Raw genomic sequence first — 17,598 nt, forward strand, 5'->3', positions numbered from 1 at the left:
TATGTATTCACAAAACTAGATTGATAAGAGCAGCGTTTAAGAAAAATTACAGGCACATGAAAAGAATTGCCGAAGTTTATAGATCAATTGAATCAGCTTCGTCTATGAGACGAAGATAGAACGTGCGTTGAACATCAGCCAATGAGTAACGATATTTTTGGAATGAATCCGAGGGATTCCTATTGCGAATGCTATCTGTTCCATAGATTCAATCCTAAGATCCAATTAAATTATTAGTTTAGTTAAGGGACTACATAATTTTCTTACTATATAATTTTTACTCTACTGACAAAATGAGCAACTAGGCTCAGATATTGCCACTTACAAATTTCAATGTTTATAGATTGTCGGAAGCATGCAGGATTCACGGTACGGTCGGACTTTATGGATCGGAATTGACTCATGGTTCTGAATTAGAGTTCTCTTCATTCGCTTTGAAGTACTTCGTCGTGTGCAATAGTGTTTAGGAAGTACTGGGTGAATTCAGTGTGCTGGGGGCAGTGTGTGGTGGTCGAATAAGCAATAGTAAAGACGCAACAATCCTCGGCACTGCTTGCACAGGAAAACTAATGTTGCTTTTCGTATAATTATAATCATTTTCATTCAACATTGACCCCATCACCTTGTGGTAGTTTTGCTACGAAAGCTTCGCGTTTGTGTTTGTTTGTTCTGTTTGTGTGACGGGTAGCCTTGTGTGCCGTGTTCGGTAGCAGCCTTACAGTATACATTGTGTGTATGTATGAGCTACATAAAAGATAAAATATCTAAGAAAATATCTATGTGAACCACAACCCAGTCATCTACGCAAAAAGAAGTTCGATAGCTATCTGTTAGATTCGTCTGGCCCAGTGATGTTATTTTCGCTAACGTAATAAGTGTCAAATGGTGAAGAATGTTCGTCACACGGGCGACTCATGCTTACGGACCTATGAGTTATGCTCGCAATGATCTTTTCGTGCTTTAAAAGCCTTCCGAAGCAATCAGAAGTCCGTGTATGGCATTGCTGAGTGCGCGCGTGTGTGAGTGTGTGCAGGTATTTGTGTATTGTGTGTGTGCAGTTGCTTTCGCATCTGTCACTTCTATCCTACACATCCAACCAACACTTTCGTCGTTTTCCCCTGAGTGTGTACTTCCGGCCAGCTGATGATGATGGTTTGCAATAGAACCTCTCGGATTTCCATCCGGAATAGAAAACTCAGCTGAAGAAAGCCATTTTTCACCGAGGCAGCTGAATAATGCTACATCGAAGACAGTTAAGGGCTCCTTGCCCCACCGGAAAGCCACCGTCCACTTACCGTGGCTAGTTACTCTTCCGGCCAAAGCTAGAAGGGGTGAACCTTCTTTGAATGTTCGGGGTTCGATATAGCATAGGGTTCCAGGGCAGCAACGCGCGTACGCCGGCTCAAGCACGACCCTTGAGCGGCCGCGCCAGCTTGGGTCCTCATCTCAACCAAGGCCGGTCCTGGACAGTCTGCAAAAAACAAAATTAATAACATTGGATAATCGAGTATGATGCAGTCGTGCGGTTATGAGCGCGCTTAGCTCATCCTTTTCGTGGGTTCGAATCCCACCCGAGCCTGCAATCCTGCAGGTCCTCGCGAGGCGAGGCACGCAAACGGAAAAAAGTCTATTCAACCCTCAATATCTGCAAACACAACTGAAGACAATCATTACACCAAGGAATAACAACGAAACAAAAATAAAGAATAGAATCTTTAAAATGCCATGTCCATCTAGCCATTAGAGGAAAACAAGTTTAAAGGTTTAAGTTTATTTTAAGAAATCCTGAGTGAAACAAAATTGCAGGATGTTTAATTGTTGTTCATGAACTCTTAATTCCTCACTGAAAACATTTGCGATTTAGCTATTTCAAATTTAATCTTTTAAATCCCTACCGTGGGCTTATTATTTTCGTCTTGGCTTTTGCGTTTGCTGTGCACTTGTGCGCTATAGAACTTTTGTCTTGCTAAACAGCTGCACTCATTGGCGTCCCAGATAACAGTTACAGTCGTTTAACTTTTTTTTCGTATTTAATTTACATCTCCAGACGCTCATCACATCTGATAATAACAAGTTTATCTCACAAAAAAAAAACATCAGCATTTGAGAGAGATGGAAATAAAGTAGAAGGAAATAAAATGCATCTGGTTCACTTGAAAATAATATACAGCAGTATAGTTGCTGCTCGAAATTATTAATTGGTAATGCAAGCTCTCACATTCATTTGCAATAAAATTTGAATGCCCAATTAAGTCGGTATACCGAACAGAGCATTAGTACCCAATTTTTGTTTGTTGTTTGGATGGCTGTTAATCGGCTGAAAGGGGGAAAACTAACGTGCAGGACAAGGACTCAATTTGTTTGTCTATTGTGTCTATATTGCAGCGTACGTTGGCTTTCTACTGGCAGCGTACGTCGGGTCGCCCCGTTTGTAAATGGTTGTGTTTCACTATAACGCGATCCCAACCAACCCACATGATCATGACCGCGCCACAGCAGATGATGATTTCCTTCTCACTCTCTTATCGTGCGCTGAAGTGTGCGGTTGTGGTTTTTCGTTTGCATTCGCGGTTGAAGGTGATTGAGTGGAAATTGTTACTCGAAGGCGCTGCGTGTCCGCCTTAGTCCCCACCGTTTCTGTGCCTGTTATGTTGCTCCACGCTGCTATCAAAAATTTCACCCATAAACGATCCCCCCGCGGATCAATCAATCTGGAGCGCAGACAAGAGGGGGATTTGAAATAAGCGTTTCTCTGCCGGACTGATGAGTTTTCGTTCCTTCCTCTCCAAACAGAAATAGTGGCCGGGCATTCAAAAGCAACCAAACTCTGTGTTTACGCATAAGTGTCGGGTTTTAGCAACTAGTGAACGCGACAACGACCATTTCAAAATGCCTCTTTTTGGCAAATCACAGAAAAGCCCACAGGAGCTAGTAAAGGCGCTGAAGGAGGCGGTCAACTCGCTGGAGCGGGGTGATAAAAAAGCCGAGAAGGCCCAAGAAGATGTCAGCAAAAATCTGGTAAGTTGGGGGTCGCCCCCCATCATTATATAGGGTTGAAAGTTTGTTAGTGAAATTTAGCACGGTTTCAGCGCAAAGGCCATCAAATGCACTACGGTTTCTTCACACGTCGTTAACGTGTGATATTCAACATTGTGCGGCTTCGGGAATTGGAAATAGTAGGATGGGAGGGTGACGAATGATATCAACATTATTTGTAATGACGTGAATTCAATTTGCAGTGTGCGAATGGAATGTGACCATTACTTGCAAACGACGCGGAGTGTGCTCCTCCTCGTGATTCCGATTCCGAGGAAAGACGTAGTTTTTAGCAGCATTCCCTTTGTTGCCGGCTGGAACAAGACGGATAATTGTTGAACATCTCCATTAGTGTTGTGAAAATCTGCTCTTTTTGAAGAGCGGAGTGGACATATTTCGCTCACCAAGAGGAGCGGAGCGAGCTGGCTAGCTCCGAAAAGTGTTGCACGACATTATTGCTCCTTTCCGCTCCTTTCCGCTCCTTTCGCTCCTTTCGCTCCTTTTTACTCCTTTCGCTCCTTTTCGCTCCTTTCGCTCCTTCCGCTCCTTTGCGCTCTGTTATGACCTGGTTGTAGAGCGCTGGCGGAATGTGTGAAAACCGATAACAGTTAAAACGGGTACCAGTGGGGTCGATACCGTGTCTACACCATGAACATGTTGTAAAAACGTCATTCGAACTAGGTGAGCAATGTCAAAATCTATGAAAAGCAATAACTGTATAACGATTAACCACGATGGCAGCAGTGCTACCGTACTTCATGACAATACAAAAGAATTAAACAAAGCATTCAAGTGCATAGCATTGAACCGACACCGGTGAGATTAGTCGTCAGTATGTCGAAAAAAACGTAAGTTTCGTCCCCCCAAACGCGAAAAGTAATGAAAAATAACGATACAGCACTGACGGCCATACAAAAGAATAGAACAATACAGTCGATTACGGTGTGCAAACCCGGCACCGGACAGCACGGACAAAGCAAATTGTCGAAATGAGGATGAGGGTATGAGGGAGCGCAATGAAACGAGCGCATTGAGCGAAAGGCATGAAAGGAGCAAAAGTAGCGAAAGGAGCGAAAAGGAGCGAAAAGGAGCGAAAGGAGCGAAAGGAGCGCAAAGGAGCGAAAGGAGCGAAAGGAGCGCAAAGGAGCGAGAATGTCGTGCAACATTTTTTGGAGCTAGCTTCGCTCACAAATGAGGAGCGATTTTTTCGCTCCTTTCGAGGAGCGGAGCGTGGTTGCCAGCTCTTTCGCTCCTTTCTCAACACTAATCTCCATGTGTCTTAAAATTTACATTTTTTTCCAGAACTCTTGAGTGCATGCACGATAAGAAATGCATTTTTAAATTTACTAGTTTCTCTTTACGTTTTTAACTCGAGAAGGGATTTCCTCCAGCTTGTTATATGTTGCTGTTGATCACAGCTCGTCTTACGCGCCCACATACAAGTGTACACCGGCTCGCTAAAACCCTGATCTTGAAACAGTTTTCAGCTTCTTGTTGGCACACCACCACCACCACCACCCTGGTGTTTATTTAGTTTTCTCACCATCTATCTTTTCCCAGCGGATGGAAAATCGGTCGCATTTTACGATTTGGCCCACCGCCCGACGATCGTGCTGCAGGTGTGACGAAAATTACATTTTCTTTTGCTCGCTCGTTTTCCGTTTTCATTTTCCATACTGTTTTCTCTTCCTTCGCTGTTGGGCGGTATGTTTTTCCTTTTTTTTTAGCTCATTTTCTTCGAACGCTTTCCGACCGATCCGGTTCCGGACTAGATACTCCTTCCCGGGGCCAGTCAGCCGACCACGGCAAACCGACGACCGGTCGATGGCGCTTGTGGCATGGTGGTTGTGGGTGCAACCCCCCTGGGGTGGGGTTTTTTTGTGTATGTTCGCGATTTCGGCAACGATTTCACCTTTTTTTCCGCCCAATACCTCGCCCTTTCTCGGGCGGGTAAGATTGAGCGCAAATGCTTTCCGTTGCAGCGCGAGGGTTAATTGTTCCTGCAGCTGCAGCACACTCGTAGCGTTGTTATCTTAGTTTTATTGGAATAACCCAAATATGTTGATTTCTTTAAGAGTTCGCAGATCTATTTATTTATTTATTTGCTTATTTATTTATTTATTTGTTTGGGTACGACGGGCGTTGCCGTACTGTTGGTGGTCGGATGCACTTCTTCTTGTTTGTGGCGTAACGACCGTCTTTGGTCATGCCTGTTCGTTAAGGGCTTACTAAACTTGTACCCTTTATGTACGTAGATAGTCACTCCGTCTCAGTTGAGATTTGAACCCGAGCTTTCAGATACACTAACTGACTCTTTGTTTCTCATGGCATTTCCGGTTGTACACCTATGGTTGATCGTCAACTAATTTCGAGTCCCGGTCAGAATTGCACGCTCTTCAAACGGCTTCCGCTTATGTTCCATCAACTCGCTATATAGCTTCGTATCTCAACCGATTTTGTTGGTTATATTGGCCATAGGAAGATAAATCCTTTCGCTGATAAAACTCTAGTTCGATGATGTGAGGTCCATGCGGGTGCAATGAACTCGCGCTTCCGTTATTTCCGTTTCCCGCATTCTTAGGATATATATTTCATTCATATAAGACATTTTGCATATGTCCCTTGCCTTTACTTGCTATACTTGATGCAAGTAGCATGTGCCGCACGGCACGACTAAAAGAAGATAAAAAGAGAAATGCAAAGTAGATGCACCATGCACCATAGATATATGACCGCAGCAGTGATTATTATAGACACGGTTTTGCGTGTTCGCCCTGATGAAAAACTATTCACAATACGGTCGACAATCTCAACCGGCAAAAGATTTGTTTATGCCCTCTTCTCACTTGTGCCCCGCGAGGCCTTCACTCTGTATTCTTGTTTCTTGCTTGTTACTTTAGCAACTTGCTAAGATTTTGTAGTTGCTGACTTTGCTCATTCCATATATTCTCATGGAGAACAGTCTTAGATTTGTTGTGTTGTACTTGTTTACTTTTTGGCCGGGGAGGAGTCGGAGTTTGTGTACGCCGTTTCAGGTTTCTTTTTTCCACTCCTCCAATTGATTTTCTCCGGTGGAGATGTAACTGTTTACAGTTTTTGATGCATTGAACTATGTTGTTTTTTGTATTTTTTAACAGGTACTGATTAAAAATATGCTGTACGGTACATCTGACGCAGAACCACAGACCGAAATCGTCGTTTCACAGCTGGCTCACGAGCTCTACAGTACTAATCTTCTGCTGCTTTTGATCCAGGTGAGGATTCAGGATCCTCCTGCAAGGAAGGCGACCACATGGTATGCCATAATAATGGATACTTATTTTTTCTTATCCTCCAAACAACAGAATCTGAATCGTATCGACTTCGAGGGCAAGAAGGATGTGGCCCAGATCTTCAACAACGTCCTCAGACGACAGATTGGAACCCGGTCGCCGACGGTCGAATACATCTGCACAAAACCCGAGATCCTGTTCACGTTGATGGCTGGGTAAGCGCATAAGCCGTCGGATTCGGATGTTAGTATCATTGCTGCTGACCGTTTCCGTTTCTTGCAGCTACGAACACCAGGAGATTGCCCTAAACTGTGGCACGATGCTGCGAGAGTGCGCCCGGTACGAGGCGCTAGCGAAAATTATGCTCCACTCGGACGAGTTCTTCAACTTCTTCCGCTACGTCGAGGTGTCGACGTTCGACATCGCATCGGATGCATTTTCGACCTTCAAGGAGCTGCTCACCCGTCACAAGATCCTGTGCGCCGAGTTCCTTGAGCAGAACTACGACAAGGTGTTCAACCATTACGAGCAGCTCCTCAACTCGGAGAATTACGTGACGAGACGACAGAGCCTTAAGCTGCTGGGTGAACTGCTACTCGATCGGCACAATTTCACCGTATGTTTTACTCTACGATCCTTCTTTCCGCTTTCCACAGATTGTACCGCATTGTATATTTGTATATATCTGTTCAGCTTGTATGTTCGCCGGAATCATGCACTCAACATGCACTGGATAATACATGAAACGTTAACATCATAATAAGCAAACAAAAAAGGCAACATGATGAACAATCGACTAACATTTACGCGGCTTAAGGTGTCAAACTCTAACAGAGGTTGTTGCGTCCCAAGTAGGTGTGTGTAAGTCTACCAGAACGTAGCTGCCTGGTTGCAGAAACGATCAACGTGGTTTTAGGGCTTTTTCAAACACAAGGAGCGTAGATTTTGTCTCCAGGCAGACCGGAGACGAATACATAGTCTGCGATCCGGCGCTTCTGCGCTTGCGTGTTGTGCCCGGTCAGAGGCATTTCAGTATGGAAGCTGTATGTAGGCACCGTCAAGCTCATCCTTAGTCGCCCGAAAAGCGAAGCGCGTCATTTACTTTTGTACTCCGTTCGTTCTGCCTCCGAAAACGGTTGCAGACGGCAACGAGATAATATTAAATCCAACAATACAAACGTTACTCACCGGCATCAAATAGTCTTTAAACACAAGGTTTAACACAACTTGTTCCAAACTCCCGACATGGTTTGTTGAATGAATATAAACAGAGAGAAGGTATTTTCGTTGACTTATAAACTGGTAAAAAGTGGACTGAGTTACTTTTTACATGTTTGCAATACAGAATGGTACAAACAGTTTGGAATTATTTGCAACATGCTTACTGAAGAGGAAAATTGGTGAAGCTGATACACAAATGATTAAAACAGGTTTGGATTATTTGTAACAAGGCACAACACGGTCTGGATTAACTCTAAAACTGCTAGTAGAACACGGATGCAGTATATCACTGCGATGAAATAAAATTTAACACTTCTGCTGAAAATGACAGTTATTCCAATAGTTCCATGCTTAACCCCCCTAGTTCGATCTCTGCAATGTTGCATCGAAATATGCATAGAAATTTTGCAATAACTGGCACTTTCGGTAGAAGTCTCAACGACAAGAACTATCAGCTTTCTCGACACGGCTTTCTGCGAAAACCTCATACAAAAAGTAAAGTACACAGGAGGAAACACGAAAAAATTGCTACCCGCGACTAGATTTCGTCGTCTAGCACCTAAACCCGCTTGGCGGTTTCGAGCAATCGTTGTAAAAACGTCCTAAAGTGAAACAAACATCGAGGTTTTTATGGGAAGTAGGACAAAGTAGGACGACGGCTCGAAGACGTCCTGCATTTGTTTCATCTTTCAAAAAAAAGTAGAACGTTTTTTCCGCCCGTAGGACGTTTTTAGCAGGAACATGTTTTTTTTTATGACAGAGGAACTAGGAGAAAGTGGTTTGAATTATTCGTTACATGGTTTGGATGTCATGGAAAATGTGGAAAATAACATGTAAAAAGAGTTTCAATCTCCTTTTTGCATAGGTGCGTTAACGTACGCAATGGGAAACACTCTGATATACCGGATGAAATTGTGTTGAATTACTTGTTACATGGCTTGTCTGATATAGAAAATGGTAAAAGTTGGTGGATTGCTCATAACATGCTTTATTTGAAGGGCGGGCTGGTTTAAAATGATTTGAATTAATATTCAAATGGTTTGTCTAACATAAACAGTGGAAGAAATTGGGTTGTATGTGCGAAACATTTGGTGTGACATGGTTTGTTTGGCGGAAAATCTGGGCTAAAGTAGTTAGAATTACTCGTTATATGTTTTGTCTGACTTACAAGTGAATTAAGATCAGGTTGGATTATGTGGTAGATGGTATGTTTGACTCGAAAATTGGTAAACAACTGTTCAAATATCTTTTTACGTGGTTTAGCAGGCAATACAAACTGGTAACAGGTGGTTCGAAGTACTTTTAACATTGTTTATTTGACATAGAAACTGGATAATTGTGAATAGAGCGTGTCCTCGCAGAACACATAGCGCTTACGACACTACCTTAAGCTTATCCTGGCAACAGCCCCTGATTTGGAGGAGATAATTGTTTCACGAGAAATCTGCGTGAAGCGAACGTTCCGGTCATATTTATGGAAAACTATGGCCACACAGATCCAGACGCGTATTTCAAACACGGACGGTTCCTAGCTATCTCCGCTCTAAATGTGGTGCCGATTGCCAGGATGGCATTGTAAACTACGCGTCAGCCCGGAAGCAAACCGTCAGCGTTTTTTGACATGGTCGAATGTAAAAAATTGAATGTTTTGACAGAACACCGATTTTCTTAAACCCGACCGGTCCGAGAAACCGCTGTACTGTGAATATGGGCATTCCTGTGTTGTACACCTACAAAACCTTTCATGGTTGCTAAAAAACTTGAATGATAGAGGTGGTGGCACGTCTAACTTATCGGTAGTGCAATACGGTCAGGCGAAAATTACACGTGCATCATTTCTGGCAACATGCTGAGCGAGACCTACCAAACGGATTTGAGTTCACAAGTAATGTTTCAATGTGCAACTCATCTCCACTATCCTGCCTATCCCTATAGGTCATGACGAAATACATCTCCAACCCGGATAACCTAAAGCTGATGATGAATATGCTGAAAGAGAAATCACGCAACATACAGTTTGAGGCGTTCCACGTCTTTAAGGTGCGCATGCCGCTAGCCGGAACGCGAGGATCCAGCTGAGAAACAAACATCTTTTCATGTGCCTTCTTTCCAGGTGTTCGTGGCAAACCCGAATAAACCGAAGCCCATCCTCGACATACTGCTACGCAATCAGGAAAAGCTGGTTGACTTCCTGACGCGGTTCCACACCGATCGTTCCGAGGACGAACAATTCAACGACGAGAAGGCCTACCTGATCAAGCAGATCAAGGAGCTGAAACCGGCACCGGATCAATAGTGGAGCGATCCTCCGCTCCGTCGTAGTCCGTCGGTACACCGTTATCGTCATTCTGTAGTCGTAGTGCACCCCGCAGCATAAGAGCGCCATCGCAACAGTTTGAGCGTGCGCCGAAAAATGATGGCCTTCGTTAGTACATTACACTGTAGTGCGGGATATAAGCGATAGTTCGTTCTGATTGCATGTTCGGTTTCGGGTTCTTATATTACCCAGCGTGTGCCCCCTCCCTAGTAGCTTCCCCCGGCGCTGATGGAAACGTTTTAAATTCGCAGGGCTTTTTGTTTTACCGCATATTGGCGCTGCCGGAAGCGTCAAGGGCGAGAAACCAAGACAGGTGTTCTCGTTCCACCCCATCGGCATCTACAGTCCGACCAGCAAAGTGATTATTTGTTTTGTATTTTGTGTCTAAAACCATAACCGGCATCACGTCGGATCTTGGCCCATATGAACCGTCACAGAACGTAGCTAATTTTTTAAATTATATATTTCTGTTTGTTAATAGTTTATGCGGCCGGGCCGTACAGCAATGTACCTAAATTTATAAAGTATATTTTGTAAATATTGTAAGTTCTGGCCCCGAAAGTTTACGTGCGATCGAGTAGATCGTGCCAACGCAATCCCGGCCGGTTCGATAGCCAGCCACGGATGGTTCGCGGTATATCGTATTCGAAGCAAATGCCCCCGAACCGGTTCGTCGTCGTTAGGGCGTTGTGAAATGGTAAAGTCGAGTGCTTCGTGGCAAGCGCTTTGTGTATAGAAAAAAAGATGCAGTGCCGCGTCAAATCATGAAAACTTCTACGGTATCTGCACATCTGCAACAAATAAATACAGTTTTTTTTAAGAGTCAGTTTTGCTGCACGTCGTACGTCGTACGAAGTTGTACCATCTGTTATGTAGCAGTGTTATGTGTAGGGAACTCTTACCGTCACGATCCGTCTCTGAGACGTAGAACATGCCCCAAGTATGACGAAAAAGTCTTTGCAGTTTCCAACATGCATCGAATCATATGACATCATTGGAAACTTGGAAATGAAATCACGCTACCTTGGTATGGACATAATGGTTAAAATAAATAAGCTGGTGATGAACAGAAAAGTTTACTTACATACAAGTCAATTAGATGAATGCTAGCAAGAAACAGCGTCTCAGAGCAGAAGAGCGAGCCAGAAACGAAAGGACGAGACGTAGCAAATGGGGCATTTTTTTAATTGTCCTTTGATTTGAATAAAATTAGCTGATCCCAAATGGTCGCAACATTCACAAGACATAAAATCTGACGGACCAGTAGACACGCTTCACGAGAACCGATCGACTTATAGCAATAGTGGTGGAGAGGTCAAATAATGTAACCAAGTTTTCGAGAGTTCGATATTAAAGTGAGCAAGCAAAACTTTTATTCGAAATAGTTAGATTATATTTTTTTGTTTCACGCGAGTCCGGATGTTTCTTTAAACATGAACCCCTCGAGCCGTCCCGGTTTGGGGTGGTTTAATATTTTCTGTTCCTGACTATCTCGAAAACGGATGAACCAATTTATCAAACAAAAACACACATTGTTCACTGGCAATGCCCACTTCAATATGCCCCGAAATAAGTGGAGAGAAAAATTGCAGAGAAACCTGAATGTAAATTCAGACTAATAGGCTTTCCGGACACACACGAACTGCTAAGCATGCAGCTCGTCGCAACAAAGCCACTACTGTAATATCAGAGACAGTTCAGACACTCCGGATCGTTATCGAACATCAATAGGAAGAAAGTGTGCTAAAGATTATGTTTCTCTATGTACACTGTCTTACTTTCAGCTGTACTTATGATGCTGCTCACACGCTTGGGACTTATGTCACGGAATTGCCACAAACTTAATGTTTTAGTATTCCAACTAGCCTTCCAAGTGTGTATCAAATCAACCGAATCCGTTATGAAAGTAAATAGTAGCAAATCAAACCCACAGCACTATCGAAGATGAACATTAGCAAGCATTAAATTATGCTACAAGCGTACAGTGTAACGATCATATATGAGTTCAATACACCTCCACTGCTACTGCTGCTACCACTACTAGAGTAATGATGCAACCTATTAATATAGTAAAAACTATTATTAATATTATTATATATTATATTGAAAATAATACCACTATTATCATTAGTGCGAGGTTACGTCGGCTTCAGCGCAGCAAGATCCGGAGTTGGGCATAGGGTGGAACTTAACGATCAGACCTGTCGGCGCACACGGCGATTGTAGGGCTCGCTGGTGAAGATCATCGGGGCCAGTGTGTAAAGAACAATATATAATAAAATCGAACGAATGTTTCTGAAGGCCAAGAAAAAAACGGTTAAAGTTAAATCAAATGCCGGCAGTATGGTCCAGAAAACCGGGAAGCTAAAGACGTCAGCATCAGTAATATTAAACGCAAGAGAAAATAGATTAAACATATATTGCCTGGCAACAAAACAAAACAAAAATCAGCGCATAACGAACAACCTTCGAACAGCGATCTACAGTGCTAAACAAGCATAATAAAACGGGATACATATAATAAAGTAATCAGAACCTGCAGCGAGCAGCAGTCGCAAGCAATGTCAGTCACAGAAAGCGATTTTAAACATATTAAACTGTTCGTTAAAAGAATACGGTGGATAGTAAAAACAATGGAAATACAAATTTACCATTAGGAAATTATATATAAACATGCTGAAGCCTGTACCACAGCCGATAGGAAACAGACGCACGTTCTTCACTTGTGTTTGAACCCGAATAGTGTTAAGAGCATGGTAAATGCTATGGGAAGGTAGCGAAAAGTTCAGTTTTATTTTTGTGTACGCGAGCAGAAATAAGCATAAAAGAAACACGCTCCAGGAAAAAAAGGGCCGGGCAAGGATAAATCCTGACCTGAAAAACACATAAAAACAATATCACAAATATTCGATACAGATGTATATATGCATATGCACGGCAGCATATGTATGCATATATTATGAGTTTAAATAAACACAATAAATATATTTATTCTTTATGGTTTACGAGTACGTAGCGAGGAAATCACGCTCCATTGTTCGGCATTTTATTCATAGAAAGAAGAAACCCTTCTTTAGAACTTTTATGTTATGGTTTGTATTTTGTCACTCATTAAAAATAGCCTTTTAATTGATAACTGAACAAAACGGTTAAAAAATCGTTGAACATAGTTATGCACAATATTCAGCTCATTTTGGACTACTCATTTCTGTTTTTCACGTGCTTGAACGACAATCGATTCGATTTTTATGAAGTTGGTTGCAGATTCTAAACTAGGAAAATTTGTAGCAAAACAAAGGCTATATCTGTGCACTGGGTAATATTCTCTAGAACATAGAAACGAGGTTGCTAACAGAAAGAAGTCTTCTGGCTCATACTTACATTACATCACATCAAGCAGCTTTCGGAGGCTGGCTGTGTGGTAGGGCAAAGAAATCTAGCTCACGACCCGCGATGGCGCTTATTTCCTGCTGTAGCAGCTGATGCAGTGTCATACCGTCGTGACGATATAACCAGTAGCCCTCGTTGATGGTCCGTTTGTTCGGCACAAAGTCGTACCGCTTCGGTCCACTCGTCGGCGAACTGAGCCAGATCTGGCGGTTGGGCGATTGTCGATTTATTACGTACGTTCCGTGCGGTGGGCCAAACTTCACGGTAAGCACGCCATCCTACAAAAAAAAAATATAGCAAACGGTATCGTTAAAGATCGTCGAAAGATGCTTTCTAGTATGCGCGGTGATTACTCCGTATGTGACGTCTGCATGTTTTAGAGCCGCTGTTTCCTCTATCACCTCCTCGAAGTAATCGCACAAGGATTCGAGCGTGTCCGAGCAGACGGTTTCATAAGTGACCGAATCGATCAGGGATGTGGCGATGAAATCGTTAGGATTCATCCCGGAGCTGGACCATCGTCGAACGCTGCAGAATGGTGCTGCTGGTGGCAATAGTCGAGGCGGTTCCGACGCTGTTTTCATTTGCCCTTCGCATACTGAAGATGGTATCCTGAACCAGCAACGGGCCATCCGATTTATAGTAGAAAACCTTCGTTGCATGATGTACATGTTTCCACTGCTATCAAAATCAATTGGATAAATCACGTTAGATTTCTGAGCAAAACCCCTTACTACTGACGCAATCGAAAGGACACGTTGACCACTTGTTCGAGGAGACACAACACTATGCTGGTGTGTATAATTGATTCAAACGGTTATCTTTCGTCTATTCGATATAGAAAGGAAGTAGTAAACATTTTAGTAAAGACAATCGACATGTCCCGCGATTTAGCGTCTTCAAATTACCCGGTGTTTGATGCTTATGTTGTTTTTCGTAGAACAGCCGTTTCTGACGTTTCGCAGAATAACAAAACCACTAGAGCCCCGGGGGGTGCGAGTGCCCTATCGAAAATCAGATGACAATAAACAAAAACATTAGCTTACCTCAACATTGGCGATGCCTGCTATACCCGTCGATCAAATTCATGAAGTTCAAAATTGGAAAAAAGTATAAAGTATTTCTTTTTAATTTATATTAAATTTCATTGATTCGAGTAACATTAACACGTAGCCATAATATCGTGAAACCTTAGCCTAGTTTACATTTACAAGTGATAAGCAAATTCACAGATATACATCCTCCTACCATAAATGTTTTCGCCACATTTTAAACGCGCACTGAACTGTCCACTGTTGGATTACAAATTCATAAGAAGTATTCGTCTAAGATGAATATTCTGATCTTCGGACGTGCACTCTTTCCAGCAGCGTGTGATATCGTGGGACAGTGGTTTTAAAAGAAAAAAAAAACAATATAGAAATAAACCTTCGCAACACGTGGCGATGATTCGAAATATCGCCAATGCTTCAATACTCCGCGGACAGGAAAGAGGAAGCTTTTATCATCCATCACAGGTTAGCTACGTCGGTTGGTCGCAGAAGAACGGAAACGTTTCTTCGAGTTGCGTACGCGTACTGCACGTGGACACCTCCGGTAGCACGGACACGAACAGACTGTTCAAGTACACCTGCAGTCGCTGACGTCGCTGCTCCACGAAGTCTGCATTCTGCATCGGTAAAGAAATGGCATAAAGTAAGTAAATCTCCCCAAAGTGTAAGGAAGGTATTTAGAGAGTGAACGCACCATGTTACCAAGCTTCTTTTTCGGCGGAAAGTCGAGCGTTTTGACCGTCGGATATTCTTTCTGCAGGCGTCGGTGCAGCCGGTAGAATTCGTTGTAGCGTCGATATACGCACCAGCTCTCATTACCGGATGTTGACCCACTGACACCGGAGGGCGTGATGCGAATTTCGTAGACGTGATAAGGGCGCCTGGTGCGACTACTGCCTGGTGTACGCTGAATCGCTTTCGGAATGCTGAACGTGAAGAATGCGATCGAGAGCCGATTGGATCGTGTCAGCATTCGCAGTCGATGATTTTCCCTGTGAAGAAATAAATGTGTGTGTATGGATTTAGTCAAAGAGGCAGAACTTATACGTTACTGTACAATCCTAGACTTACAGACTCAGTTCGGCCACGCGGGACTCTAGCAAATGGCAGCGTTCTTCGAGTTCGTGATACTTATGTTTCAGCTTGTCGTATCGGTCCAGATCGTGGCGATTCGATGCTGCTAGCGTTACCAGGTCGTTCAGCCGATCGTCTCGGTCGTCTCGCGTTTGCCGATTGCATTGCTCACCCACCGATTCACCACTCTCCGACGTCCCGGTGGAGGTGGTCGCCGTTGTCGTTGTCGTAATCGAATAACTACAGACGTAGCCCGATAGCATGCTGTCTTCGGCCGTTTCGGGCGATTGCGCCCCCGATCCGGAAGCAATCGCATCTTCCTTATTCGCAACTGCTCGGTAGCGAAGTGTAATTTGTTCCTCATCCTCTCCGTAGTTGCTCTCCTGGCGCCCACGGCCGGATTCTCGGGTCAGATGAAGGCTTTTTAATGCCTCCTCGACTGAGCAAGCTTCCCCACGCGTGTCCTCCCGCTCGACTGGGCTGTGCGTGTGCTCTCGGATGATATCGATGCTGTCGCTCCGGTTCACATACGCTGGATTCGGTTGCGGCTGGCTTGTCGTATCGACAGCCGATGGGGAAACCCCGGTGCGGCGTGTGGGTTGTTGCGGTATATCTTCGAGTATTTCACGCTTGACTGCATTGATCTTGCGTACCGGCCCAACTGGCCGACGGGTCGCGATGATCGGTTCCGGTTTGTCCTCCACGGGGCGGCCCGCCGAAGCCACGTTCAGCTCCGGCAAATCGATGGCAATGGCGAAAAGAATCGTGCTCAACCCGGCTGCCATGTTCGGCAGCAAACTTTGTACCTCCGCATCGCGTAGAACTGCCCACGGTTCGTAACATTCGGTGAGAAGCTGTTCATCACCTAGCCATATCAGCACGTACCGCTCGAGCGCCCGCTCGTTCAGTATGGCACGCAACAGCGCCCGACCCCGGCCACGTCGGTTTTTTACATGCCGCAGGCTGCTAAAGCGTTCCTTTTCGTGGTTCGTTAGATGACGAAAGGCAAAGTCCCAAAAAAACGACCCATCGCCGGAACCGTTGCCTATTCCTACTGCAGCTCCTCCCGCTCCTACTCCTCCACCAACCAATTCGACGACGTTTTGCAGCATCGAGCCTGTCGAGCGCAAACCATGCGAAAGCAGGCGCTCCCAGACATCGCACAGTGCGAGAATACGTTGGTCATGCTCGGTGGCCAGCTCCGTCTTACTGCCGTACTGCCGCTGACAGTCCTGGATCGTGGCCAACAGCTCGGTGGTCAGCGCCTTGCGTTCCTGCTCACGGCGCTGCTCGTACCCGGTCGCGCCGAGATTCACACCAATCATGGACTCGAGCGCGGAAGAGCTGAGCGAGAAATTGCTCATGCCAACCATCTTCCGCCGGGCAGCCACAGACGAATATTACAGGCAACAGTAGAGTACTATCACCACACTGGGAAAGGTCCCGTTCCGCTTAGGTTCCATTCAGTGACGCCACTGCTTGATCTAGTGTATCTAGTGCACTACGCCTCGGTTATGCGGCTGTTATCGTCATGTGCAATTCTCGTTTAAATTAGGTAGGCGTGCTGTTGTATGTGTCGAGCCACATACATGCGCCTGGGCTAGAGGAAGAAACTAAATCTATGGTCAATCTATTCAGCAATCATATTTAAACACAAACGGCCTGTATTTACCTAGGAATTGCAGAACACAAATTGGGTTTTATAGCGACCAACGTTGGAACAACGGATTAGCACGCACGATAATTACGCTGGAAGCAAACAAATGCACTTGAACTGCCTGCTGACTAATATGTGCTCGAAGAAGGTTCGAACGAGGAGACGAAGTTACGCTGAGCTCAAGGACGAATGGGGCCGCTCGAAAGAGGTATATTGACGATTGTTGGCTTTTACCTCCTACAACTAACGGAACAAATCCTCTGGCAAGGTCCCATCGATAGCCTACGTTAGCTGTCTTTTTTTTAACACCCTCCTGGATAGATGCGACGTGCGATGAGCAAGCTTTGTTTATCGCGTTTGTTTTGGAGTACGCACGAACAAGGGACAACAGTACGCGGTAGCGTAAACCGCGCATGTAGTGGGTGCCCCTTGCTTTGAAAAATCTGACAGATTGGCGAATGACAGCTGTTGCGAACTCATAATACGGTAGGGATGTGCATACGATTCCATCGGCACCCGTTCGTTCGTTCATGCAGGAACGGATATTACAGAGTTTATTTATTTATTTACTTCCGCGAA

General features: G+C 44.4%; 3 protein-coding genes across 13 annotated transcripts; 1 reads left to right on the plus strand and 2 right to left on the minus strand.

The window, feature by feature from the left end:
* The first annotated feature begins 437 nt into the window (after nucleotides 1–437).
* Nucleotides 438–12,870, plus strand: LOC131268724 (protein Mo25). Of its 10 annotated transcripts, none has more exons than XM_058270990.1 (7): nucleotides 438–477; nucleotides 2,794–3,018; nucleotides 6,174–6,290; nucleotides 6,381–6,523; nucleotides 6,591–6,924; nucleotides 9,465–9,569; nucleotides 9,643–12,870. In XM_058270990.1, exons 2-7 carry the CDS (start codon nucleotides 2,890–2,892, stop codon nucleotides 9,823–9,825), a joined length of 1,011 nt encoding a protein of 336 aa, XP_058126973.1. In that variant the 5' UTR covers nucleotides 438–477; nucleotides 2,794–2,889; the 3' UTR covers nucleotides 9,826–12,870. The 10 variants fall into 10 exon arrangements, with proteins under 10 accessions (XP_058126973.1, XP_058126971.1, XP_058126968.1 ...); XM_058270988.1 differs by having other exon boundaries at nucleotides 445–737; XM_058270985.1 differs by having other exon boundaries at nucleotides 445–733.
* A 59-nt stretch (nucleotides 12,871–12,929) lies between these two features.
* On the minus strand, nucleotides 12,930–14,111 carry LOC131269154 (frataxin homolog, mitochondrial-like). The gene is made up of 2 exons (XM_058271482.1): nucleotides 13,590–14,111; nucleotides 12,930–13,514 (listed from the first exon to the last, which is right to left on the minus strand). Exons 1-2 carry the CDS (start codon nucleotides 13,905–13,907, stop codon nucleotides 13,239–13,241), a joined length of 594 nt encoding a protein of 197 aa, XP_058127465.1. The 5' UTR covers nucleotides 13,908–14,111; the 3' UTR covers nucleotides 12,930–13,238.
* Nucleotides 14,112–14,366: 255 nt separating this feature from the next.
* On the minus strand, nucleotides 14,367–17,380 carry LOC131268887 (sorting nexin-29). Of its 2 annotated transcripts, none has more exons than XM_058271180.1 (5): nucleotides 17,184–17,380; nucleotides 17,035–17,111; nucleotides 15,360–16,962; nucleotides 14,983–15,280; nucleotides 14,367–14,905 (listed from the first exon to the last, which is right to left on the minus strand). In XM_058271180.1, exons 3-5 carry the CDS (start codon nucleotides 16,733–16,735, stop codon nucleotides 14,759–14,761), a joined length of 1,821 nt encoding a protein of 606 aa, XP_058127163.1. In that variant the 5' UTR covers nucleotides 16,736–16,962; nucleotides 17,035–17,111; nucleotides 17,184–17,380; the 3' UTR covers nucleotides 14,367–14,758. The 2 variants fall into 2 exon arrangements, with proteins under 2 accessions (XP_058127163.1, XP_058127164.1); XM_058271181.1 differs by having other exon boundaries at nucleotides 15,360–16,975.
* Between the last annotated feature and the right edge of the window lie 218 nt (nucleotides 17,381–17,598).

This window comes from Anopheles coustani, chromosome X (genome assembly GCF_943734705.1).
Source record: "Anopheles coustani chromosome X, idAnoCousDA_361_x.2, whole genome shotgun sequence".
Classification (NCBI taxonomy): Eukaryota; Metazoa; Arthropoda; class Insecta; order Diptera; family Culicidae; genus Anopheles; species Anopheles coustani.